General features: G+C 36.7%; 2 protein-coding genes and 2 pseudogenes across 2 annotated transcripts in view; 2 read left to right on the top strand and 2 right to left on the bottom strand.

Annotated features, from left to right (window-relative positions):
• The window catches only part of TOC64-V (translocon at the outer membrane of chloroplasts 64-V), a gene marked incomplete at its 5' end in the record, with an annotated part of 30,135 nt that extends 16,852 nt beyond the window's left edge, over window positions 1–13,283 (top strand). Inside the window, 6 exons of the mRNA XM_089153597.1 lie at window positions 825–959; window positions 1,047–1,247; window positions 1,578–1,705; window positions 1,802–1,853; window positions 6,685–6,754; window positions 11,666–13,283. Of these exons, the coding sequence (XP_089009723.1) occupies window positions 825–959; window positions 1,047–1,247; window positions 1,578–1,705; window positions 1,802–1,853; window positions 6,685–6,754; window positions 11,666–11,748 (669 nt within the window). The remainder of the gene's footprint in view (window positions 1–824; window positions 960–1,046; window positions 1,248–1,577; window positions 1,706–1,801; window positions 1,854–6,684; window positions 6,755–11,665) is intronic.
• A 4,509-nt stretch (window positions 13,284–17,792) lies between these two features.
• On the bottom strand, window positions 17,793–18,644 carry LOC149026740 (histone H2B.4-like; annotated as a pseudogene).
• Window positions 18,645–22,547: 3,903 nt separating this feature from the next.
• LOC149026739 (receptor-like protein 13) lies at window positions 22,548–24,217 on the bottom strand (annotated as a pseudogene).
• Window positions 24,218–24,527: 310 nt separating this feature from the next.
• Window positions 24,528–26,613, top strand: LOC149026738 (receptor-like protein EIX2). Its single transcript, XM_089153574.1, has 3 exons — window positions 24,528–24,828; window positions 25,385–25,701; window positions 25,745–26,613. Exons 1-3 carry the CDS (start codon window positions 24,545–24,547, stop codon window positions 26,344–26,346), a joined length of 1,203 nt encoding a protein of 400 aa, XP_089009700.1. The 5' UTR covers window positions 24,528–24,544; the 3' UTR covers window positions 26,347–26,613.
• The last annotated feature ends 234 nt before the right edge of the window (window positions 26,614–26,847 follow it).

Below are 26,847 nucleotides of genomic sequence, written 5' to 3'. Positions count from 1 at the left end.
CTAAAGCTATTATAGAATTAGTAAAAGCACACAATACTTTCTAAATCTGTAACCACTTTTCTTCCAAAACAGAAATTTCTTTTTCTGAGATAACTTGTGCACCAAGAAGCCACAACTTGCTCTCCAAGTCACCAACAAGCTGCCATGACAGATTTAAACTCAAAGATGAAAGCAGATAATATTGCAAGATGATCGTTGTTTTTAGGCCTTTTTGGTATCAATTCTCATTCGCATTTTCTGGTATTTTTCATGCTTGTGGTGTGTTTGGTATCCATTTTGTATCCCCTTTTTGTTTAAAAGAATAGAAAACCCCCAAAATCCATATTAGATTTTTGTCTATTATGGATTCTGGGTCAAAAACTCATTCCATTCATTTTTGCGCAAGCCATTTAAAATCCAAATGCAAATTGAGGGTACAATGAGCAAGATACATTCTTTTTATGAAAATCCTATTGTGTCTCCTTTTACTCACCCCTAAACCCTAACAATCTGTTCTTAATTTCATTATTTTTTTTAGTCAATTTTTCATGCGACACACCAAACTGTATTCTCATTCCATAATTTATTCTGGACAAAAGTTATGGATTCTTGTGTTCATTTCTTTTAAATTGGCAAAATTGAGAATGAGAATTGAAACCAAAAAGGCCCTTAGGCTCATTAACAAACAATAGTTTCTAGTAAATCAAACTCTTAAAATTTCAACTCAATTGTGTAGTTTTAGTTTCATTACTATCAGGTTTGCATCTGTAGTTAGCTTCTGTTTGGTCCTCCTTTTCTTTCCTTATACCTTGCATAATTATCTCTTTTATGGTTCTCTGTCTCAGGATGATGGAATATTAGTAATTCCAACAATTTCAGATTCTCCCGGAAAGCTTAGTTCAAAGAAAACCATATCTGCTGAGTTCCGTGATAGAGCATTCGCATTGCTAGGCATTGCAAGCATGTCTGGTTGTTGTCAGGTAGTTTACCTAGATTTCTATCTGTTCCGTTATTGGATTTATAATCTAATGGGATTTTACAGAAGTACAATTTATTCTCTTTGCCAGGTTACTGTTCCACTAGGAAAGCATGATGATAGTCCCATCTCTGTATCATTTATTGCCTCCTATGGAGCTGATAGATTCCTTCTGCATACTGTTCTGGATATTTACTCTTCTCTTCAGGAACAAGTCAGTGTAGTCTCAAACTCATTGCCTGGTCCAGATTCTGATGGTAGCATCGATACTTCAGAACTGCTGAAAGAAAAGGTTTGTTTTCTCTACTTGTCATCGGTGATTTCCATGTGAAACTTGTAAAAACTGAAATAAATACCTAAAAATTCCAAGTACTTGCAGAATGGATTACATTGGATATTTGGATTTGATGTCAAGTACAGTGTTTATGAGATAGGTTTTTGTAGCTTGCTAAAAGTTGGCTTTACAGCTTGCTGAGTTCTTCTTTAGTATTCCAAAATTTTCTGTAGAATATGATTCCTCTTGTCTGTTTAACTAGAACATGTAACATGGTAATGTTATTCATGACTACTGTTTCTCCTTGTCATGCTTTCATATCTCACTTCTGTTAAATAAACCATGCAGGGGAATGCTGCTTTTAAGGGAAGACAGTGGAATAAAGCTGTTAGTTATTATAGTGAAGCCATTAAGTTGAATGGCAATAATGCAACCTATTACTGCAACAGAGCAGCATCATATTTAGAATTAGGGTGGTAGGTTACATTTTGGTTTTGCCGAAATTACTATTTGAACATTTCTTACAATATTCCGAGATCAATGAATGAATTTTAATTTCTCAATCTGTGCAGCTTTCAGGAAGCCGAATCTGATTGCAATCAGGCAATATTACTGGACAAGAAGGTAAATAAATAGTGTTAAAATTTATTTTCTCAGAAATTAAGAGTCTGCTGTTACTCCTAAATCCTAATGATGCTACTGTTCAATTATGCTCAATGCTCTTTCTGGCGAAGTTTGGCCAAACCCCTAGTATGTATACTGGTAAAGAATATCTTGGGAGGGTAAATTTGATCACCCTCCCAGAGACCGCCATGTTACCATGATATTTAAAATTTTGAACTATGCCTATCTGTAGGCACCCGAGGTGACACCTTGATTGCCTTTTCCCCACACTGAGTGATGCATTGAAGGGCTTTTTTGGTGTGGAGAATGGATTTGGAATTCAAGATCTAGGGGATACTGCAACTGCAAGTGATTTATTACTCTTGAATCTTGCTGCTTCTGCCCTCTAGTCAAAATGTATAGTACAAAAGAAGTTTCTAAATTTTTAACCAGCCAGGAAAATAAGATTCCCCATCTTATATTTGAAACCTAGTAATTTTGATCAAAACTCAGACATGTTATGGGCTGGTCAAAAAGATTTGAAATTGAGTGAAACTTTGTAATTCTTGAATTATGCTGGTTGAAATGATTGAGTTTTCAAAAGATTGTTGAAGGCTGGTTGGGGGTGCTCTAATACATAGAGGTTTTTGTGTCAGAAATAAAAGGCACTCTTTTCCTGTTGATCAGCACCATGCATACTGTTAATGAGTTTGGCTTTATTGATGTGCAGTTTTATTTTTTAGTCCTTCCAATGATTATGTTAGCAGATGCCATGGTTGTCAAAGCTTCTGCCTAGGCACCTAGGGCCATTTTAGGGTCAAGGCTACCTGGTTTCGCCTTGCTTGGTGTAGCCTTGGTTTTCATTTCCCTCTATGGCCTCACCTCGCCTTGTTGCCTTGACAACCATGGCAAGTACACCACAAAATAAAGAAATGTTAATAACAAAATGTATAAGACTTGTACTGGATCTCTAGAGGAGACTATTGAATACAAAATGCCCAAGGTTTGCAATATTTGTGCACATAAGCTTGTGTTCCTCAGAAAAAAATGGGTATTAAAATAGTTGCTTCTATTGTCTTGTGAAAGACGAAAGTATGCAGGACAAGGCCCAAATGAGATTCCAGTAGAAGTGTGGAAGGGGCCCATGGAGTATGGGGGGTTTATAAGTTTATTGGTTAACCAAGATGTTGTTGACAAGATTATGAACACGGAAAATGCTAGATGAATGGAGCAGACGTGTTGTAGTTCTGATCTACGAGAAGGAAAAAAACAACAATATTCAGAGCTGCATAACTATACAATCATAAAACTAATGAATCATACTATGACACTATAAGAGAAGGTTATGAAGCTTGTTTGGGAAATGAGTCATATATCGCAAAGAACCAATTTGGTTTTCGTGACATAATCTATTTATCAACTGAGGGCGCATGGGATAAAGCTACTAAGAAGGATTTCCATTTGGTCTTGACTTGGATAAAGTGATGTAGAACTTGCACTGCTCATGCCAAAACAGTGTTGTGGCTTTGGTTAGGGATCTTAATGAAAATATTATGGAATATTTGATGGGAATCGGCATCTACATCTTTGGAAGATTGAAGACTACTAGGTTTTATTTAGACATTAGTGCTACCAAGTTTATAGAAGTTAGTTTTTATTTTCATATTCATGCATGTGGCTTTATGAAGCCTAAATTCTGAATCTTTAATTATGGTAAGTTTCTAATCTTTTTTGTTGCTGAGAATATTAGCTAGATCAGCAAAACATTCTCAGCCCATAGTTTCTATATTATATGTAAGTTGGAAAACCAGTGATATATAACTCTATAAATATGTATAGACCGTTCTCCACCCACAGATTTATGAAATTAATTAATGAAGCTTTGCTTCGTGTTATTTTCTCGTCTCATCCTTGATCGATAAGAATGGTGAGGACCTTCCTTTTGAGAGCTAAATACCTAGGATTGAGGGACCTAGCTGAGAGAGCTGAACCATCTTTAACCCCCTTCTCTCTTCTTCTCTTGTTCAAGCCTGTTTTGAAGTTGCTGCTGTATGAACTATTGCTATCATCATTCAAATCCTGATCTAGTCTCTACAATCTGATTTGGCCATACCCCTTGGACTTCTAATTTTGTCTTAGTTCTGGATTTTTGGATTTGTGGGTTTAATTGGGGCAATGTCATCCTTGATCTTAGCTCTACATTATAAAGCCTATGATAGAGTCCCTAGAGACTTAATCTAGCATGCTTTTGTGAAGAGAGGGATATTGAGTAATAATAAGATTGTTTTAAAGATATATGTGAGGGTGTGGCGACCAGTGTGAGATTTGTGGGAGGCTAGGGCAAGGAATTCCCAATCCAATCTGGTTATGTTAGGGTCAGTCCTACGCACTTATTGTTTTGCGCTTATCATAGATGAATTAACCAATAGTGTTCAAGCCAAAGTCCTGCGATGTATATTCTTTGATGATGGTATAATTTTGGTAGAAGAGACAGAAGCAAAGGTTTATTCCAAGTTAGAGATGTGGAGATCAACTTGGAAACAAGAGGCTTTTAGATTAGTAGAACAAAGATGGATTATATGAAGTTTTGTGACACCTATGATGGATAATGACACATTGAAAGTTGGAGGGAGGGAAATGTCATCCAGTTGACTATGATTTATGAGGCAAAATGTTGGCAGTTGAGTAGTGTCATATGGAGAAGCTTTGTGCTGCAGTTTAGCACATATGAGGATGTTAAGATGGATTTATGAAAAAAAACTAGGAGGAATATGGTAAGGAATGAATGTATGAGAGCCAATTTGGGAGTTGTCTTGATCAATAAAACTCCAATAAGCTTGTTTGAGTTGGGATGAACATGTTCAATAGTGCCTGATGCCCCAGTTCAAACGAGTGATCTGATCCCAGTTGAAGCAACTAAAACAGCTAGGGGCATTCCTAAAACGATGACAGCAGAAGGTTGTGAGTAAAGACATGGATAATCTGGGTGTTGTGCCAAGTATGGTCTCAGATAGAGCCTATTGGAGGGTCAGGATCCATGTAATCAACTCCAGATAACCCTCACATCCTTGGCTGTGCCTCTTTCCTCTTGCTTTCTTTTTTCTCTTTTCATTTCTTTTGTCTTCAAATTTTTTTTTTGCATTCTTTTTTATTTTCACTCAATTTCCTTACTCTGCTTTGCCAGGATCCATGTAGCGTACCCAATTCAGCTGGTATAAGGCTGAGTTTGTTGTTATTGTTGTTGTGGCTTTAATAGCCTTTTTAATATCTCAGAAGGATTACTGAGGCTCGTAAGAAGAGGGTGATGTCCATTTGGATTGTATCTAGTTAAACTTACTCATTGATAATATTGTGTTATTGAACTGCCTTATAAAAGATTTCGTCGAATTAATCAGAATTAATGATTTTAGCATTATATATTATGATATACCTAAAAGCTTAGAGCAGTTTGCACTAACATCCCAAAGTGGAGGCCTTAAAGCACTGACACCCCACTTTATGTTTGAAAAACACAGATACCCCAAAATTGGATTTTAATTGGACACATTGGTCCAATTTGTCATTGAAAACCGTTAAATCACTGTTTATTTATTTTCCTTCATACTTTGATAGGGATATTTTTGGAATTGAAAAAAAAACAGTGATTTAATGGTTTTCAGTGACAAATTGGAACAATGTGTCCAATGAAAATCCAACTTTGGGATGTCTGTGTTTTTCAAACATAAAGTGAGGTGTAAGTGCTTTAGGGCCTCCATTTTGGGGTGCCGATGCAATTTTCTCTAAAGTTCATGATTAAGATAAAATATGCATACAAATTGATCTATAAAATGGGTAAATCAGCTCAGCTTCAGCTGATAAAATGAGTAAAACCATCCACCAGTTGCCACCACATTGTCAAGGTGTCCAAGCGCTTGGTTGCATTGTGTACTAGCCCCCTCCAACGCCTTGAGTCACCTGGATGCTGTGGTAATTATGTCATCTAGTATAAGGCAACATTTTAGTGGCCAATCCACAGTTGGTAAGGTGTCACCTGGGCTCCAAAGGAGTCATCCTGATCCTAGGCAACTGAAAAAGGGGACAAATTTGTTTATTTTTTATTTTTTTGTGTGTGTGATGGTTTGTTTGGGGGGGGGGGGGGAGAGGATGTTAGAAAAGGTTGTGGTTGTTGGTCAGATGTTCAGTGAATTTGGGGTGTCAACAGGGTCAACAATACCACAGGTTTGTATTAAATACTATGAGAGGGTATGTAGTGTGTTTTTAAAGAAAAAAGGTGTACTTAGTGTCTCTCTCTCTCTTTGTTGTTAAGTTTTTACCCTTGACTCTTTTTTCTTGGACCAAAATTTACTGAACTTACAGTCTTACACTATTTCCGTGCTTCTTATCATAACATGTTCTGTTTACAATTTTATATTGGGATCAAGGTACACATGACGTTGGCTTTAAAGGCCCTGCATGGCTGCATGTTTAGCCTATGAGCTGTATTATATATGCAAAATAGACGGAAATTTGAGGGTTAGATGGATGTGCATAGCCATTTAGACTTTTTCTCGAGTTGTTAGTCATCTTGAATTCTTTACCTTCTAAACTTAGTTGTTTACTTTTCAAGTTTGAATTGTGAAAAAAAAGATGAAGCTTGGAAAGTAATGTCTTTTGCAATGTGGAGTCATCTTTGGGCATTGTTAAGCCAGGAATTTCATATGGATTATGGTTAATATGGTGGACTTGTGGAGCTCCTTAAGTCCACCAGCTAATATCTTCTTCTTCTTTTATGTTATTTTTTAAGTTTCAATATTGTTCATACATACACACATGTGCATAAATTTATTTAGAATTTTGTGTCTTTTATGCACAGAATGTGAAAGCATATTTGAGACGAGGCACAGCGAGGGAGATGCTCTTCTGTTATAGAGAAGCTACTCAAGGTGAGAATAATGGTCTTAAAATAGAATATGGAGTAGTCAAATATTGCACAGCAAGTATGCATCTTTTGGTTAGTCTGCCGTCTCTGAGCATCTTTTGGTTTGTTGGTAATTTAATTGTTACACTAAAAATTCAGTATCTTGTTTGTCCTCCTAAAACTTCATGATAATTTGAAGGTTTTTTTCTCATTCATTAGTGTAATTTGAAGCCCAGATGGAAGTAGTCCAACTAGATTAGGAGCCTATCAACTGAAGAATCTGTCTTCTCAGAACAGTTACTGTCACTGCAAAGCTGGAAATCTTAGCAGCTAATAATCTAAATTCCAGCTTGTGTAACATTTTTGCAAGGACTGTTGGTTGTGCTCTGCCTATGTATCATTTTATTTTTCCAGTGTGGAGTGCCCTATTCTATTGAAGAACGAGGGAGACTGGGAGCAAGTATTAGGCTAGATCCTGATTAACATGATCCAAAGGGCACATAACAATTTCTGAACCTACACTTCCACTTGATGAAGATGGTTAAAGAGGTTGCAGAAGGGTGACTCCTGTATAAGAGGAGAAATTTGTGTGTCCTCGAGAAAATCTGAAGAAAGCGACCAATGACTGAATCAGATTCCCTCTATGGATTTGCTGAGTGCGAAGAGAAGATGCTATAATTCCAAAACGATGTCGCTTTGCCCATAAGTTATATCTAAATATGCTTGATAGTGCCAGTGAGGGTGGGCTTTGGTGCAATGCTAAAATTGCTCCATTTGTAACCTGGTGGTTTTGGGTTCGAGTCGGGAAACCTCATCTCTGTGAAGAGGGGTAAGGTGCATACATTCTGGCAGGAGCTTTGAGCCCTTTTTAATTTTTCTTTTTGTATGTGCAGATACTGCTAGTGCAACAAACAAGTCTCTAGAAATGTCTTTGAGTAAGAGGCTCCTAAGTTTTCCATAGAGCAGCTTTTTGCATCCTTCTTTATGGTAGGTGAGAAGCATTGATGTGAGGCCATCAGCTAAGTTCTACCTGGCAACAAGGTGCTTCCTTCACAGCCTTCTACGTACCTGGTCACTTACAGTCAAGATTTCCAGACAAGAAAGAAAAATAAAATGACAAGGGTGGGTTCCTGAGATCTTCCTTTTGCAGTTCCAATGTGAATAAAACCTGTTATAATAGGATAGTTGGAGGAGGAGGACTTGAGAGGGGAGGAGGAAGAAGCACCACCATCTAGCAAGGTTTAAAGTATCCCACGATACTATACGATACTTGCCGATACATATCCATATTTGACCCAACCGATACGGTACATCTATATACGTCTCTCCATTGAATTACGCTAAAATACATTAGCCAGAGCGATACAATACTTGATACAGGACGATACATTTCTCAAATCACCTGGCCGATACGATACTCGATACCGATACTTTAAACCTTGACATCTAGAGGAGGAGAAAGGGGAGTGGCTAAAGCTTGTTTGATTTTGATGTCTTTCATCCTATGTTTGAGTGCTCTCCAGATTTGAGAGGTTGTGATGTTGGCAGGTTAATCCCTGCCAATATCCATCGGTGATTGGTAGCCCACAAAGGAAAAGGAGAGAGAGGATGAAGGAAAGGTGTTCGTCAAGGGGGGATGGTCAACGAAATTTGATGTTTAAAAGTTTGAAGTTTTTCAACAGTTAAAAACTTCTTTTTTTTTTTTTGGGGGGGGGGGAGAAAAAAGGAAGATATAGTGTCATGAACTTGATACCGTGGATGTGTTTGAACAAGTCCGTGGACCCTAGCTATACTAATCAGTAATCTAGGATCTATTTCTTATTCTAGGAAAGTACTGCCTAAGTAGCATGATAAAAGGCACCTGACCATCACCTTGTCTCGCTGTGGCATGTAATTATTGTGGTGAGAGGGGTTTGATTGACTAGAAATGGTGTGTTATACTCCAATTCTTTATTTGTTGTTTCGTATAACATGGTGTATAGAGCCGTTGTGATTTTTTTCTTCCTAATTAGGCAATTTGAAAAACAAGTATCTAGATAAGTTCAAAGGCATTAGGCTGGGAAATCAATGATAAAAAAGAAACTACCGTTCGAGCTGTCAACAGGGTAGATGGGGTTGGTTTCTCTTGTCATACCTTTTTAATATGTTTAAGAGAATGGTGATCCATTAACCATATATTTCTTTATTGCTCGTTTGCCAAAAAGTGATGGCTCCATGTCCTTGGATTGTTTAAAAAATTTCTTGGATTTTCCCAAAGATGTGGCCAGTGGTACCAGAGTCATTGATCCAAGGGGTGGGGGCAAGACAGATACAATTACTGCTGAACATGCAAGAGATTGGAATCAGAAGTGATGACCTGAGATTGGAGTTGGAGTAATGATGGTGGAAGCAGAGCTGGGAGAAGATTGGGACAGTTCCAGTTTTGGTCATCAGTAGCTGAAGTTTAAGCAGCTTGTCCTTCGAAAGAACCTATACTGGTATTTTTAGTGTCAGATGTAGTGCTGGTTTACAATCAATTTGGGCTTCTAAATGTTGCAAAATGGGTGATATAGGGTTGGGCCCTTTGTTTCATGTTAGACTTGCTACAACAACAACAACAATAACAATAAGCCTTGTCCCAACTAAATGGGGTCGGCTACATGGATTCTTGCCTTTCAATTAGTTCTGTTTTAGGTCATGTTATATACAAGGCCTAAGCTAGGCATATCCTTTCTCACTTCTCTTAAGGTTATCTTAGGTCTACCCCTAGCTCTTTTAGTTCCTTCAATCTGGATTATACCACTTCTCCGTGTAGGGGCATTTATAGGTCTCCGTTGAACTTGGCCATGCCATCTCAAACGACTTTGTTGAAGCTTATCACTTATGGGAGCAACACTCCCAAACCAACTCTAATATGTTCATTCCTTATCCTTCATAGTTTTGCCACTCATCTATCTTGGCATCCTCATTTATGCTACACTGAGTTTATCTATATGCTTCTTTTTAACAGCCCAACGCTCTACACCATATATCATTGCTGGTCGAACATCGGTCCTATAGAATTTTCCTCTAAGCTTTAATGGAATACATCAATCACACAAGACCTCGGGTGCACCTCTTCATTTCATCCACCCTATTTTAATTTTTTGGGAAACATCATTCTCTATATCATCCTCTAATGGACCCAAAATGTGTGTCGCAAGGAGGTACACCAAATTCATTCTCTTTGATTAGCTTCTTTTATAGGTCAAGTGACCACCTTAAAGTCATATGACTTAGTTAGCTAGTTAGGTTTAGGCTTCTATTTGTTTCCAAGTTTGTTTTCAAGTTTGTTTTAAGTTAGTTTCGGTCTGTTGGAGTTGGTCATAAATTCCCTTAAGAGTCATTATTCTGTAAGTCTGTTTTAAGTTGGTCAATCTTATTAGTCCTAGGATTTCATATGGCGAGGCTGATTGGCCATATTAATACTCCATTTGATTGAGGAATAAATAGATCAGATTGTTAATATTTTTGCTTGTTCAGATTGTGTTGTCTTATTCTCGTGTGGAGAGCTGCTGCTGTTGTTAAGATCATGATTTCCCTGGTGGTAAAGTCCAGGAGGAAGCCTTGGTACTTGGTGTTTGGAACCCTAGTTCCTTCTTTAACTGAAATCAGTCTTCTACAAAGTGCCTGTCCTACAAACAAAGCTAAAGCTAGGGAAGCTTGTAGTAGGTAAGGGGTTGTAATCTGAGCTGTCTTCTCTTCTTCCTGTCTCTGTTTCATTTTTGAAACTCTAGTTTAGTACAAGCTACCTACAACCTAGATCTACCATTTATAACCCATCTAAAATCAACCCACAACCTCCTTAATATGTTCCTCCACACTCAATGCCCTTTGCTGCTCAAGAATTTGATTAAAACCTTTAAAGTTTTGATTTTATCAGAGTTTTTAGTTCAATTATGCTGTTGCCATTGAAGGACTGTTAACTATCTTTTAAGATCACAGAACAAAGTTTAGAGACTCTGCCGCAGCCCAATCTTAACCATTGGATCTTCATCCTTTTGGACCATATCATCCCAATGTACTCCTAAAACTGCCATTCAAATCTGGTTGCAATCCAATAAGCCAAAATCCTATAGTCTAAATTTCAAATCTCAGCAATCTAGTCTAGAGAGATTGTGGGCCTCATGGGTGGAATCTTCCTGGTGTGATGAGCTTCTTTTTCTTTACATACCCATAGGATCTTGCAAGTTGCAACCCTCTAATCATGATACAGATAACAGCTGCATTACACCAACCTTGGTTCCTTTTGGGCTTTCATCATTCTGTTGAAGCTGTTTTTCTACTCTTTGTTTGGTTGCAAAACCTGGAGAAGATAATATTCGTATGTGTTTGCTGGGGGCAGACACCTGACTTCCTATTTATACTCTTATGTGGTTTATCTAAATCCAAACCTTACATGGAGAAACTATCTGAAGAAGGTTTGTAAGGCACACATTATAAACATAATAAAGCACCCCAATGACAGAACGACACAAGCAATTGATCTGACAATTTATCATTGTTTTAGCAACAAATATACTGTATGATCATTTCAAAGCCATGGTAAAATGGGAATTTGCTGATGAATATTAAATAGTGGGGGATTGCAGTGACAACTGCTGAACGCTATTTAAGGTTGTAGACTAGATTCGTGTAAGTTGGCATAAACTTATCATGGGTTTCAAAGGACAGATTGAGAGTTCCACATATGGTTTTGAATGTCCTTTTAAATGCAGTGAGACAAAACCATTGCTGTCAATTTTCAACCACATGGATCAAATGTTTTGGCACCCATGGACTTGCTGTGCAAAAAATGGAAGATGTCGTAGGATGTCTTGTTTAAGAATTTGAACTTTATATCGTTTTTTCCCCTTTTCTTCTTCTTCGTCGACTTTAAAAACTTGTTAAAGCGTTTTTTTTTTTGGGGTGTTTGCAGATTTCAGGCATGCCCTTATTCTTGAACCCCAAAACAAAGTTGCTAAACTTGCAGAGAAAAGATTGAAGAAACTTGCAGGCTGAAGCTTTAGATAAAGAAAGTTTTTGAGTTGCCCTATTTTGTTCTCAGATACTGACGCAGTCGACTTTGGAAAGCTGCTTTCAAGAATGAGCAACTGCAATTTCTGTGTGGTTGAAAGAATGAGCAACTGCAATTTCCCCATGGTTGATAAAAGCCATCCTGGAATTTTGTTCCTATTCTTCTGTATAGTGAAATATTATTTGGTACATCAATGGATTTGGGTAAACCTGAGTGACAATCCTAGATTCCATATTATATTTTAGTTTTGTTGAGGAACACTGCTGCCAGTATAGTATCCGCACAGTATCCATAATGCTGACTTGCAAAATTGATACGTATTGCCCAATATGGACGACAAGATACTGATACGTTGAACCATGGGAACTGATGAACTAATATTTGTCATTCAAGAACCATATACTGTCTCTCAGCATGGTATACAATATCTTGTGATCGCTTGGAGTTCCCACATGACTTAGGAGATTTGCAAATAGACTTCGCCTGCAGTTGTTGCTCTTCAATGGAGGAAGTTTATTGCAAGCTGCTTTATCGTGGCTGGTTTCAGTTGACATGGATGGATGTCCTACTGGTAATATGGGCATGTGAGGTGTAGGATGTATGATAAAAAACTTCGAAAGGTAGATGTTATGGAATCATTCTGAGTTTTTCTGGGAGTATGTAGGCAATTTGAGGCCTAGTTATCTGCTTTTTTGTTATTATTGGAACGAGTTAGGAATCTTATACTTGATGAGGTTTGGGTGGAAAGTGATTTTGCAGCTGTGGTGTTAAGTCGTTCTGTGAAGGAAAATTTCATGGTTTGCTTTGTAAAGGAGGAATGCCTAGGTTCCATTCAGGGGAGGAAATCAATGAAAAATCACCCGTTGCTACATGGAGACGAATACTGTAGCTGATTCCATGCAAATTCAGCAGTTTGGTTGCAAACCTCTACTCCTGGCGAAATGGTCTTCTTTGATTTTGTTGAATTTTCTTTGGGGACTTGGTTTTCCTAATAAGCATTTATAGTTTACTTTTGGTGACTTTCTTTCTATTTTCCATATTAACACAATCGATTTGTCTCCGAAAATATCCATCCAAAACATTTTGATCTGCCGTTTGCAGCAACGGAGAGTAGGATAACTCTTGTTTGCAACGACTTTTCCAACCAATGTCAGGTTTCAATTGTGGTGGTTTTGTTCTATTGGTTCTTGCGAAAACACTAGTCTTTTCTTCAAGAACTACAATTGTTCAGGCAAGAAAGAAAGCAAAGAGGTAGCGTCCAAAGGAATTGATACGAGTGATATTGGTGTTGCTGTTGCTGTTGGATTAGGTCTTGCTTATTGGGGTTTGTCCAATGTATTTGAGTCGGACACCAAGTCTGGAAAGAAGATGAGAGCATTAGATTACGAAAATTTCTTGCGGTTTTAGAAAGAATTGTCCGGAGCAATCTCTGTTAATAACGGGTTAAACCACCCAATTTCATTGTAATCCCTGAAACAATCTTTTAAAGGTCTACTGGGCTAACCCTTTCTTTCTTTTCTAGAGGCCATCACTATCAAAGAAGACCCAAATGAAGAAGTCATTGGCGCGTTAAGTTGTTTAGAATTTATGCCATACAATATATATGGTGCTACCTTAACTTTCTCCATTGCTAATCTCTCTTGTTTCTCTTTTTTTTTTTTTTTTGGCAATTTCCGTTAGTTCTAAACCACCTCTCGTGGTACATGTGGCTCAAGTTCTATAGATATTGAAAGTCTTAAATGTTACCGGCACAGATGCACCAGTGGTGGTTCAACAGGTCTAATGGGCTAATTCACCCAACTTCATTGTAAACCTTTTTTTATTTTCCAGAGACCATGCTAATTATAAGAAATTGCGAAGGACGTGAATTGTAGAGAAAGTGAATAAGGTCATCATGCACTACAAAAATTGAATTATAATATCTAACAAAAATATGCCAAATGTATACGTGCATAACCAATCTAATTAAATTACAATGGTTGTTAAATAACTACCAAAAGACACGGAGGGGAGGGTGGTGTTGTTGGGAAACACCCCACAACCGTTAAAATTTGTGTTAAAAATAAGGGGATGACAACTAGGGAAGAACTGGGCTTCCCTATTTACAACCAACATTACAATATCCCAAAAGCTACCTAGCCTAGTGGGACCCACCTCCCATAAAACCCTCCCGGCCAAGTATTACCAACTGTGTTATTCTCCGTGTTGGCCGAAGACAGTCTTATATAAGCTTCATGGTCTTGTTCTTGGCCATATGATCTCCTATACAGACCTATCATTGATCAGTCATTTATTATTCCTAGCTATGGCTGCAGGGTTCAATTCAAAAGGCTTAGCTCTTTCCTCAATGCTTCTCTTGGCAATGCTGCTTGCACTTTACCTTGATTGCAGCAATGCAACCAGCACCACCAGAGAGACTAAGCCCAACTGGTCCTCTAGGAAAATAACAATTTCTGGGTGCGTCAATGGGGGAATTAATAAGTTCATATGCAAACAGAGTTGTTGGTGTTGTTTCAAGAATGAATTATGTTTTGATACAAAGTTGCAGTGCGTGTTGAATTGCTAATAGGTTCCTCCCTTGGCAACTTTTGGAAACCCATCTACAAGCGATTCACCATAGCTGATGGTTGGCAAATGGTGATGACAATAAAGCTTAATTATCACACTCGTTAGCTTGGTATGAGTATTTCTGTGTAACCATGCACGACTATTATTATGTTATTATTAGTAAATAAAATATTCTTGGTAATTTTTAATTATATCTAAGAAGAGATGTCTTTCTCATTTTTACGATAACTACACATATGATATTATGGAGTCCCAAGAAGAATACAAATAGACGGGCGCCATCCATGGCTCCCGGCCCGAACACAAACCATGAATACAAAAATCATATCTACATCGGGCCATTTTGTTATTAGCTACATTCTTTTCTTTTCTTCTTCTTTCTTTCTTTTCCTTTCTCTTTTTTTTTTCTTTCTTCTTTTTTTTTTTTTGGGGGGGGGGGGATAAAAGGGAGAATTATATTAAATATAAGGGGTTTCTACAATCTTAAGAAACACCGAGCCAGTAGGTCAATGTCTAGGTAGTATACCAAGATCAATTGATTCCACAACACTACACCGAGGGCATAGACTATGCAGTGGAGGGCAGTGCTAGTTGTAATGCTGCCAGTGCAAATGTGCTCAACTTAATGTATGGATAATAAAATGGCAGTTATCATAATCCTACCAGTGTATTGCAAAGAATCGTATAGAATCAGAGGAAAATGAATTATATATATTTTTTGGTTAGCTAGGAAAATGAATTACAAACTGTAAATCTGAGTCAGAACATTTAAGACGAGAACTTGTTAACTCAAACTCTCTCTGGGTTCAGGACAAGTTTGGGCGAGGCTGAATTTGGATGCTCGATTTTGTTAATCTCTTTACTATTTCAAACAGTTACATTTATACCCCCTGTATTTGTAAATAATTATAGTTTCACCCTCAAAATTGATTTTATCATTATACTGAGAGAAAAATATACATATTTCTCTTATTTGATGATGTGGAAGCCAATGTTCATATAAAATCGGTAGTACAACATTGATTGGAAGCTCCGGAAGAGCTAATCTATTATTATCTAAGAGATAAAATTGACTATGAATAATTCATTATTTTGTAGTAAGTCTCAAAAAAACTTATTAAGTTTCAAAACTATTTGCCAAAATGATTATCAGATTGAGACTACAAATAATGGTATAAATAAATATCTATACAAAGGTATTAGATATTTCTCCCAATTTGTACTACACGAATATCGCATGGTTGAAACAAATGCTTGGGTAAATCAAATTAACATTGATTCCAAAAATTGGACCTTTTTTTTGCATCATATCATATCCCCATCGGCCCATTTTGTTATTAGCTACATTCTTTTCTTTTCTTCTTCTTCTTTTTTTTCTTTCTTTCTATCTTTCTTTCTTTCTTTCTTCTTCTTCTTCTTCTTCTCTCTCTTTTCTCTATGTGTGTGTGTGTGTGTGGGATAAAAGGGAGAATTATATTAAATATAAGGGGTTTCTATAATCTGAAGAAACACCGAGCAAGTAGGTCAATGGCTAGGTAGTATACCAAGATCAATTGATTCCACAACACTACACCAAGGGCATAGACTATGCACTGGAGGGCAGTGCAAGTTGCAATGCTGCCGGTGCAAATGTGCTCAACTTAATGTATGGATAATAAAATGGCAGTTATCATAATCTATAGAGCTAGAAATTCCTAAATGTGATGGACACTAGTGGTGGTTCAAGGAGGTCTAATGGGCTAACCCACCCAACTTCATTATAAACCCTTCTTTCTTTCCAGAAACTTTCACTATCAAAGAAGACCCAAATGAAGAAGTCATTGCTGCGTTAAGTCGTTTAGAACTTGTACCACACATTATATATGGTCCTACATTAATTTTTTCCATTACTCATCTCTCTTGTTTGTTTGTTTGTTCCTAGCAATTTCCATTTGCTTTAAACTGTTCACCATGGTATATATGGGTCAAGTCTCCATAGAGATAAGAAGTCCTAGATGTGACAGACACTACTAGTGGTTCGGGTGTAATGGGCTAACTCACCCAACTTCATTGTAACCTCTTCTTTCTTTTTCAGAGACCTTCCTAATTTCTATCAAATAAGACATATCAAATAAGACATTGTTGCATTAAGTCATTGCTGCATTAAGTCATTAAGTTATATATGGTCCTACTTAACTTTCTCAGTTACTCATCTCTCTTGTTTGTTTTGTTTTATTTCTAGCAATTTCCATTAACTTTAAACAGCTCGCTATGGTACATAAGGGTCAAGAAAGTCCTAAATGTGACAGACATTACCTTTGGTTTAGCATTCATGTGGGTCATTTTTTGTCAAAAAATAAAGATGTGTCCTTAATTGATTACTTTGAATGCCACACATGGGAGATAAATGCGAAATGTCATTTAATTTATGATTGAAAATGACTTGAATCAATCTTCATTGGATCCAAATGAAATTCACCCTTTACGATTTTAAAAATATTATTGCATTAAAAGATTTCAACTTAAAAATTGTGACTTGTCTTAACTAAGTTTACAAGACATATTCACCGGGTTTCTTTTTTTTTTTGAGGAAATTGAATGAGGTCACGAGACCCAAAAGCAACAAAACCAAAAAAACAAAAAACTAGGTTGGCTTAGCCAGCAAATCAGCCTAAAGTATCATCTCCAACTCTAGAGATGGTTCTGAAAGATATTTGACATGGTATTATTCTCATAAACCCTTCTTGAGCACCAATCAGAAACTTGATTTCCATCTATAAATATTTCAAACTCCAAAATATATAACATTTGATTTTTCTTTGAAAAATAACTGTGAAGTGAATTATATATTTACATATAAAAAGATGTGATTATACTCTCCGGATGTGACTTTTAAAAGTTTTGTCAAATAAGATTTGTAGTCTTTGAACCAACGGGGGTTGGTCCAAGTTGTAAGCAGCTTGGTCCGCTTAAGTAAGGTTCCGGTATCGAAACATTGTGGATGTAAAAAATCTCTGTCGGGAAACTCACCCACTACAGGCAGGTGTGCGACCCGGGTCGAACACCGAATTAGTCAGGGCAAAATCTTGAAAACCGGGGTTGGCAAACAAAAAAAAAAATATTTGTAGTCTTTGTACATTTTTTTGATCACCATTGAAACACTGTATTAAATGTTTTTTCTATTACATGAAAATAGATTTGAAGAAACAACCATTCCATCAAGTTGTAGGGACTATATATAGGATATTGACAGTATTTAGCCATGGATTGACCGACATAAGAATTGATGCGACCGTCCCATAAAGTTGCAGGTACTTTTTATAGAATATTGGCAGGCATAATAATTGATACTACCATTCCGTGAAGTTGTAATTATCAACCAAGATTTTCTTTTTGGTAAATTAAAAATTATCAAGTAAGATGCTTTCATAGAAAAGGAAACTCTCCGCTTTTAATACAAATAACTTTTAGCCAAAAAAGGCAAAAACCCCCTTGCAGGTCTTGCGGTTGAATTGGCATTGATTGAGAAATTTGTTGATAGGTCGATTTCCATTGCAGGTATAAAAAGCGATGCCTGACACTCTCCTGAGTTAGACGTTCGACTTTTTGATTTTACATGATTTTGACCATTAACCATGTGAAAATCACAGAGCGAGATGTTTTCTCATCAAAGAAATCTGTAATCCATGGGATTTTTAGATGTTTTGAGATGATAAAGATGCCAGTCATTTCCAGTTAGGAAGAAACGGAAGGAAAATCTGCAGGGTTTTGTCCTCTTTGCAAGAAAATGGCGATCCATAGATAGAAGAAACCAGAGAATTACACCGGACAATTAATTGTAAACCTAATCTTTACAACTAGTACATCGCTACGGAAGTCGAAATTAAACACAATAACGCTAGAGAAACCCTACCGACACTTACGATTAAAGAAACCATAAGAACTCGTGAACTTAGTAACAGCCTTAGTCCCTTCAGAAACAGCATGCTTCGCAAGCTCTCCTGGCAACACCAACCGAACAGCAGTTTGAATTTCCCTAGAGGTGATGGTTGGTTTCTTGTTGTACCTTGCAAGCCTTGATGATTCCTGAGCAAGCTTCTCGAAGATGTCGTTGATGAAACTGTTCATGATTCCCATGGCCTTGCTAGACATACCAATGTCTGGATGAACCTGTTAAAGATGTAGATCTTGTATGTCTCAATGCTTTCTTCAATCTCTACTTCTTCTTCTTGTCAGAAGAAGCGGCTTCCTTGGGAAGCTTCTTCTCGCCAACCGGTGCCTTCTCTGCTTTCTTCTCCTCTGCAGCAGCAGAGGCAGGCTTCTTCTTGCGCCATCACAGAACGCGACTACTGAAATCGATAAAGAAAATTGATGCTGCAAAAGATGACCTTAGAAAGCAACGGTGTTCAATATGCGTCCGTTTCGTCCTCTCTGCTTTGTTTCGTTTTCAAGCAAAATAATTTTGACCATTGGATCAGAATGATCTAGATGTCAAAAATCCAATAATCAACTGGAACCAACGGTAGGTTGTGCGGATAAAAATCCCCTCCAAAAAAAATCGAATCAGTAAGATAAGGAGTTCACCATCGATTAAAGTTGAAGCTTTCAGTTTTGTCTTTCTCGTTCACGCTTGCCTCTTCACGGTTGTGGTACAGATTGATCTCGATTTAGGTATTTCAATCCATATCTTCTTTCATGTGTAATGTTTGATTTTGAACTTAAACGGGTAGTTCTTCTCTTCTCATTTGCTCTTTTTTCTGCGCTCGATTTATGTTATATCATAGTTGTGGATGGTTGTATGGGTTCGTATTTTTGTTTTTCTATTTTCTCTCTCTCATTTATGCTTAAAACCTTTGAATGTGGAGCTAGATCTGGGGCTGTTGATACTGTTTTGAAGTCTCCAGTAGCTCCAGCCATCATAGTCTACAGGCCTTGATGTTTTGTGCTATGCTCCTGTTTTCTACTGCTAAAATTACTCTATTTCCCATCTTGTAAATTGTTGGTTGTTCTTTGGGTGTAGCATATTATCATATTTTTTTGATACAAATCACCCAAGAGATGTCAATTGTATATCTCTATTTAATGCCTGTTTCTGTAGAGTAAAGCTACACTTGCAATCTCTTATTTATCAAAAGCAAAAGATCCATGTCTTCTTTAGTAACTTTCTAATTCTATAAAGCACACAATACTTTCAAAATCTGTAACCAGTTTTCTTCCGAAACAGAATTTTCTTTTTCTGAGATAACTTTGCACCAAGAAACCACGACTTGCTCTCAAGTTCACGAATAAGTCACGGTAACAGATGTAAACTCAGTGACGAAAGCGAATAATATTGCAAGATGAATGTTGTTTTTAGGCTCATTAACAAACAATAGTTTTTTTCATTACCAAAAAGAAAAAAAAAACAATAGTTTTTCTGCCAAAAAAAAAAAAAAACAAGCAATAGTTTCATGCTTCCCTTTTGTTCATTGGTATTCAGATCCAGTAAATTAAACTCCTAAAATTTCAAGCTCGATTGTGTAGTTTTAGTTTCATTATGTCAGGTTTGCATCTGTAGTTAGCTTCTGTTTGGTCCTCTTTTCCTTATACCTTGCATAATTATCTCTTTTATGGTTCTCTGTCTCAGGATGATGGAATATTAGTAATTCCAACAATTTCAGATTCTCCCGGAAAGCTCACTTCAAAGAAAACCTTATCCGCTCAGTTCCATGATAGAGCATTTGCATTTTGCTAGGCATTGCAAGCATGTCTGGTTGTTGTCAGCTAGTTTACCTTGATTTCTATCTGTTCCATTATTGTAGTTATAATCTAATGGGATTATACAGAAGTACAATTAATAGTTTGCCAGGCTACTGTTCCATCAGGAAAGCATGATGGTAGTCCAGTCTCTGTTATCAATTATTGCCTCCCATAGGGCCCATAGATTCCTTCTCCATACTGTTCTGGATATTTACTCTTCTCTTCAAGAACAAGTCAGTGTAGTCTCAAACTCATTGCCTGGTCCAGATTCTGATGGTAGCATCGATACTTCAGAACTGCTGAAAGAAAAAGTTTGTTTTCTCTACGTATCATTGTTGATTTCCATGTGATACTCGTAAAAACTGAAATAAATACCTAAAATTTTCAGAATTGATTACATTGGATTTGATGTCAAGTACAGTGTTTATGAGATAGGTTTTTGTAGCTTCCTAAAAGTTGGCTTTACAACTTGCTGAGTTCTTCTTTAGTATTCCAAAATTTTCTGTAGAATATGATTCCTCTTGTCTGTTTAACTAGAACATGTAACATGGTAATGTTATTCACAACTACCGTTTCTCCTTGTCATGCTTTCATATCTCACTTCTTTTAAATTAACCATGCAGGGGAATGCTGCTTTTAAGGGAAGGCAGTGGAATAAAGCTGTTAGTTATTACAGTGAAGCCATAAAGTTGAATGGCTATAATGCAACCTAATACTGCAACAGAGCAGCATCATATTTAGAATTAGGGTGGTAGGTTAGATTTTGGTTTTGCTGAAATTACTATTTGAACATTTCTTACAATATCCCAAGGTCAATGAATGAATTTTAATTTCTCAATCTGTGCAGCTTTCAGGAAGCGGAATCTGATTGTACTCGGGCAATATTACTGGACAAAAAGGTAAATAATTAGTGTTAAAATTTATTTTCTCAGAAACTAAGAGTCTGCTGTTACTCCTAAATCCTAATGATGCTAGTGTTCAATTATGTTCAATGCTCTTTCTGGCCAAGTTTGGCCAAACCTCTAGTATGCTTACTGGTGAAGGATATCTTGGGAGGGTAAATTTGATCACCCTCCCAGAGACCTCCATGTTACCATGATATTGAAAATTTTGTAACTACGCCTATTTGTAGGCACTCGAGCTGATACCTTGATTGCCTTTTCCCCACACTGAGTGATGCATTGAAGGGCTTTTTTGGTGTGGAGAATGGATTTGGAATTTAAGATCTGGGGGATGCTGCAAGTGATTTATTACTCTTGAATCCTGCTGCTTCTGCCTTCTAGGCAAAATGTGTAGTACGCAAGAAGTTTCAAAATTTTCAACCAGCCAGGAAAATAAGATTCTCCATCTTTCATTTAAAACCTAGTTATTTTTGGTCGAAACTCAGACATGTTAAGGGCTGGTCAAAAAGAGTTGAAATTGAGTGAAACTTATAATTCTTGAATTATGCTCTTCCAAATGATTGAGTTTTCAAAATATTATTGAAGGCTGGTTGGTGGTGCTGTAATACATAGGGGTTTTGTGTCAGAAATAAAAGGCACTCTCTTGCTGTTGATTCAGCACCATACATACTGTTAATGAGTTTGGCTTTATTGATGTGCAGTTATATTTTTTAGTCCTTCCAATGATTATGTTAGCAAATACCATGGTTGTCAAAGCATCCGCCTTGGTTCCTAGGCCCATTTTTGGGTCAAGGCAACCTGGTTTTCCCTTGCTTGGTGTAGCCTTGGTGATACATACGAGTCAAGTCTCTATAGAACTAGAAAGTCCTAAATGCGACAGAGATTAGCTGTGGTTTAGTAGCGATTTTATAAAACTGCCACTATTTGCACTATGCATGTGAGGTAGCAAAAACCGCCACCATTAGATGGGCTGCGGTGGAAGCAATGCTGCAAGTGGTTCTCTATTTATACCTAGTTTCTTCAATTTGTCACATTTAAGACTTTCTATACCTATGGAGACTTGACCTGTATATACCACAGCAGGCTGTTTAAAGCTATTGGAAATTACCAGAAACAAAACAAACAAAAGAGATGAATAATGGAGAAAGTTAAGGTAGGACCATATATAATGTGCGGAATAAATTCTGAACGACTTAACGCGGCAATGACTTCTTCATTTGGGTCTTCTTTGATAGTAATGATCTCTAGAAAAGAAAGAAGGGGTTACAGGTGAAGTCGAAGGGTAGCCCAGTATACCTTCAATAGCTTGTTTTAGGGGTTACAATGAAGTTGGGTGGGTTAACTCATTATTAATAGAGATTACTCCGGACAATTCTTTCTAAAACCACAAGAAATTTTCGTAATCTGATGCTTCCTTTCTATTATATCTTATTCTTAAGAGGATAGGATTGCAAATTATCTCATTATGTTTTTCATTGCATTAAATAACAAAACTAGAAAGCATAATCCATAACTTCGCATTAAATTGATCACAAATCAGACTACTGTTAAAACCAATGCAAACAACTTCAAAATATACGTACAAACCAATGTATTCAATCAGCGTTTCTTTGAACAAGCAATCAAAATATACGTACATAAATGCATAGCTTATAGTAAATATCAGAGAAGAGATCATAAGATGAACCGATCTATGCATTCTTCAATGAAATAGAACTATATTCTTCGCCAATAAGGTTGATGCATAGAACCACGACAATTACCAAGAAGCCCCCTACATAAGAAGCAACAAAACTGGCAATGAAAGCATTGATATCGATGCTATTATCGTCTTCCACATCATTTGAAGGTGTTGTAGATGTGTCGGTTGATTCTCCATAGTACAATGTCCTGAGGCAGCTAAAATTAGAAGACTTTGATAATAAAAGCCGAACACAAAGGAATGGATTTCCTTCATAACTGGTACAATCAAAGGTTGAGAATTGTGCCGTCATCTTTGGTGTCTTGCCAGATAAATTATTGTATGCCATAGTGAAGACTTCCAAATTGTAGAGTTCTGTCATTCCTGAAGGGATTTCACCAGTCAATCTGTTGTGGGATAGATCAATGTTTTCTATTTGCTTCAAGTTGGAGAAGGTTTTTGGGATGGATCCATTGAAGTAATTGTATGACAAATTTAGTGCAAGAATTTGATTTAAAGTTTCTAATTCATGTGGGATTTCACTATCGAGATTGTTGAATGAGAAATCTATCCCAAACATGTAGTTAAGGATGTCACCTCTATATGCCCCAGATCGATGTTTTGTCAAGAATTCTATTTCTTGTACTTCAATGTATTGAGGACCCCCAGTACCATAATCATAGCCATCTAATGATTCTGGTATAATAGGATAAGAAAATTCAAATTCAAGTGATGTGTCTTACTTCACAGTCATCCTCCCAAATGAAATGTTTTTGAAGCAACGAGGTATCAAACCAAATAAAGCATTATGTAAAAGATCCATCAAGTTTATGCTATCCAGTTTGCACAACTGATCTGGAATTGTACCACTTAAATGATTTGGACCCAACAAAAGAACTCTCATCAAAGAAATGTCAGCCTCAAAATTGTTATTCAATAGATAGAAATACCAACCCATTGGGAAAATGTTACCAAAGTCTTCTTGAAGCAACCCATTGATGCGATTATCCGAAATGTCTAGATATGTTGTAGCATTGTGGACAAAGGATGGTAAGAGAAAATTGCCCCCCAGTAGGTTATTTCTCAAGTCTAGTAATCTTAATATTTTATTGTTTTCGAGTAACCAAAGTGGAAGCAAACCATTTAAGTTGCAATTGAAAAGATCAATTTCTATTAAGTTATATTGATTAAATAGGAATTTGGGAATATCATGTGTTTGGTTGTTAAGGATGCAACTTGACAGGGATAGTTTCTTCAATTGGAAGAGGAAACCCATGGGGGCTGTTCAGTTTCAATCCCTAAGTTGTGTCCACGGTAGCTGAGGTCAATTACCTTGAGATTTGAATCGTTGGCCAAGGTGTTGAATGCAAATGATCCCTCAAAGTAATTGTTTCCCAAATAAATGTGTGAAAGTGAGAGGCTGGTTATAGGAAAGGATGGGAAGCTTCCATTGAATTGGTTTTAGGCCAAATCTAATACTTTAGGGGATTTCAAATTTTGAAGACATGGAGGTAGGGTCCCTTCAAAATAGTTTCCTCTGAGATACAATTCTTGAAGCTTCTTCATTCCACAAAAAGTTGCCATAAATATAAAGCAAGTATATCATTTCTTCAAAAGTCTAGGACTTACTTGGGGCTCTCCTAGGACAGAACTGCTGATGTGTACGTACCTTGGATCACTTGGGAGGAGTAATTGTATTTATTGTAGCTCAAATCCAAAGACTGCAACTCATGATCATCGTGGGTAATGTAATCACTACACCTTTAATAACCGTGTGTAACCATAATCAATTGCCAAAGTATTCTTATTTACAATATATATATATATATATATATATATATATATATATATATATATATATTGTAAGGATATATATATTGTAAGGGATGTCAGCGCTCCCAAAATATTAATATGAGTAGTAACAACCAAATACATGCTGTTCCCAAATTCCTCTCTAGTCAGTATAACTTAATAGAAGTTGATTTTTCTAATTGCAACTTAAGTGGCTTGATCCCACTTTGGTTATTTGAAAACAATAAAAAGTTGAGATTATCAGGCTTAAGAAATAACTCATTGGGGGATAATTTTCTCTTAACATCTTTAATCCACAATGCTATAAGATATTTAGACATTTTGGATAATTATGTCAATGGGTTGGTTCAAGAGAACTTTGATAACATTTTTCCGTGGTGTTGGTATTTCAATCTATCAAATAACAATTTTGAGGTTGGCTTTCCTTCATCACTTCCTAATATGAGCTACCTATATTGTCTAGACTTGTCTAACAATAATTTTATGGTAGAAATTCCAAAACAGATGGCCATAGGTTGCAACAATTTGCAATTCTTAAAAACTTTTCAATAATCAATTGTAAGGCAAAGTTCTTCCTCCCTACATTAACTTTGCAAAGTTATCCACTTTGTATTTGGATAACAACTCATTTTCGGGAAACATCTTGACTGGATTATCTAAATGTATTAAACTCAACATATTAGATATGAGCAACACTTAGATAATACGTAGAATTCCCAGTTGAATAGATAATTTTTCAATGTTGGAAGTGCTAAACATGCAAGGTAACTTTTTGCAGGAAAACATACAGATTGAAGTTGAAGAATTTGAGTTTTTGAATTATGTTGATCTATTTTAGAACCACCTTTCAGGTTCTATAACATCATTGTTTAATTCAACAAACTACTATCTTCAATTGGAAGGCAAATGAATTCACAAGATTATCATCAGCTTCTGATTTTGTCAACAATTCAAATCTGTTGACGTTGGACATTGGAAAAATGACTTATCTGGTGGTATTTCTGATTGGATGGGTGGTGCACTTACTAGCTTGAGGGTTCTTTTGTTGGGTCGAAATCATTTAAGTGGTATAATTCCAGATCAGTTGTGCAAATTGGATAGCATAAGCTTGATGGATCTTTCACATAATGGTTTATTTGGTTCAATACCTCGATGTTTCGAAAACATTTCATTTAGGAGGATGAGAAAGATGTCAAGCTCATCATTTGAATTTGAAATGTCTTATGAGACTATCAAAATCATTGTTCAATCTAGGGGTGCTTAATACAGTGAAGTACAAGAAATAAAGTTCTTCACAAAACATCGGTTTTGGGGCATATAGAGGTAACATCGTTAACTACATGTTTGTAATAGATTTCTCATGCAACAATCTCGAGGGTGAAATCCCACATGAACTAGGAACTTTATATCAAATTTTTGCACTAAATTTGTCACACAATTACGTCAGTGGATCCATTCCAAAAATCTTCTTCAACGTGAAGCAAATAGAAAGCCTTGATCTATCCCACAATAGATTGACTGGTGAAATCCTTTCAGGATTGACAACACTCTACAATTTGGAAGTCTTCACTGTGGCATACAATAATTTATCTGGTGAGTCAGCGGAGATGACGGCACAATTTTCAACCTTCGATTGTACTAGTTATGAGAGAAATCCATTCATTTGTGTTTGGCTTTTATCATCAAAGTCTTCTAATTCCAGCTGCCCCAGGATATTGTATCGTAGAGAATCAACCACCACATCTACAACGCCTTCAAATGATGTGGAAGATGATAATGGCATTGATATCAATGCTTTCTTTGCTAGTTTTGTTGCTTCCTATGTAGTGGGCTTCTTGGTAGTTGTCGTAGTTCTGTGCATGAAGAATGTGGTTCAATTTATTGAAGAATGCATGTATTGATTCTTCTCTTGATCTCTTTTTCATCCGGAAAAAAGAAGCAGTTTTTCGCACAGCTTGCTCATAGTGCAGGTCCCATTTGTATATCGTATTTGGCCGAAGAAGCATCGGACAAATTGGAGTTCCTACCTTCTTGGGACTCTATGGACCAAGATTTGCTTTCATTATATGGGCAATGCTGATCTACTTTAGTAGATCATATGGATGTAGAAAAAGCTTCTGATTTTGATGAATTGGAAACATCTCTTTTCCATTTCCATTTTACTATAAGCTATGTATTTAAGTATGTATATTTTGTTTGTTTGTTCGAAGAAACATTGATTGAATACATCTTGTATTACATCTTTCATGATGAAAATTGGAAGACATAGATGCCATTCAAATATAAAGATCCACTTGTTCATTATATTGTTTTTTTTTTTCAATATATATTTTTTTGTTGTGGGGGGGGGGGGGGAATTGGTAGTTTTATATTAGGGGGTGGGGATTGTTACAGACCACGGG

Source organism: Hakea prostrata, chromosome 1 (genome assembly GCF_041222555.1).
Source record: "Hakea prostrata isolate BN-2017 chromosome 1, UWA_Hpros_2, whole genome shotgun sequence".
Taxonomy (NCBI): Eukaryota; Viridiplantae; Streptophyta; class Magnoliopsida; order Proteales; family Proteaceae; genus Hakea; species Hakea prostrata.
This window is presented reverse-complemented; position numbering and strand designations above follow the sequence as displayed.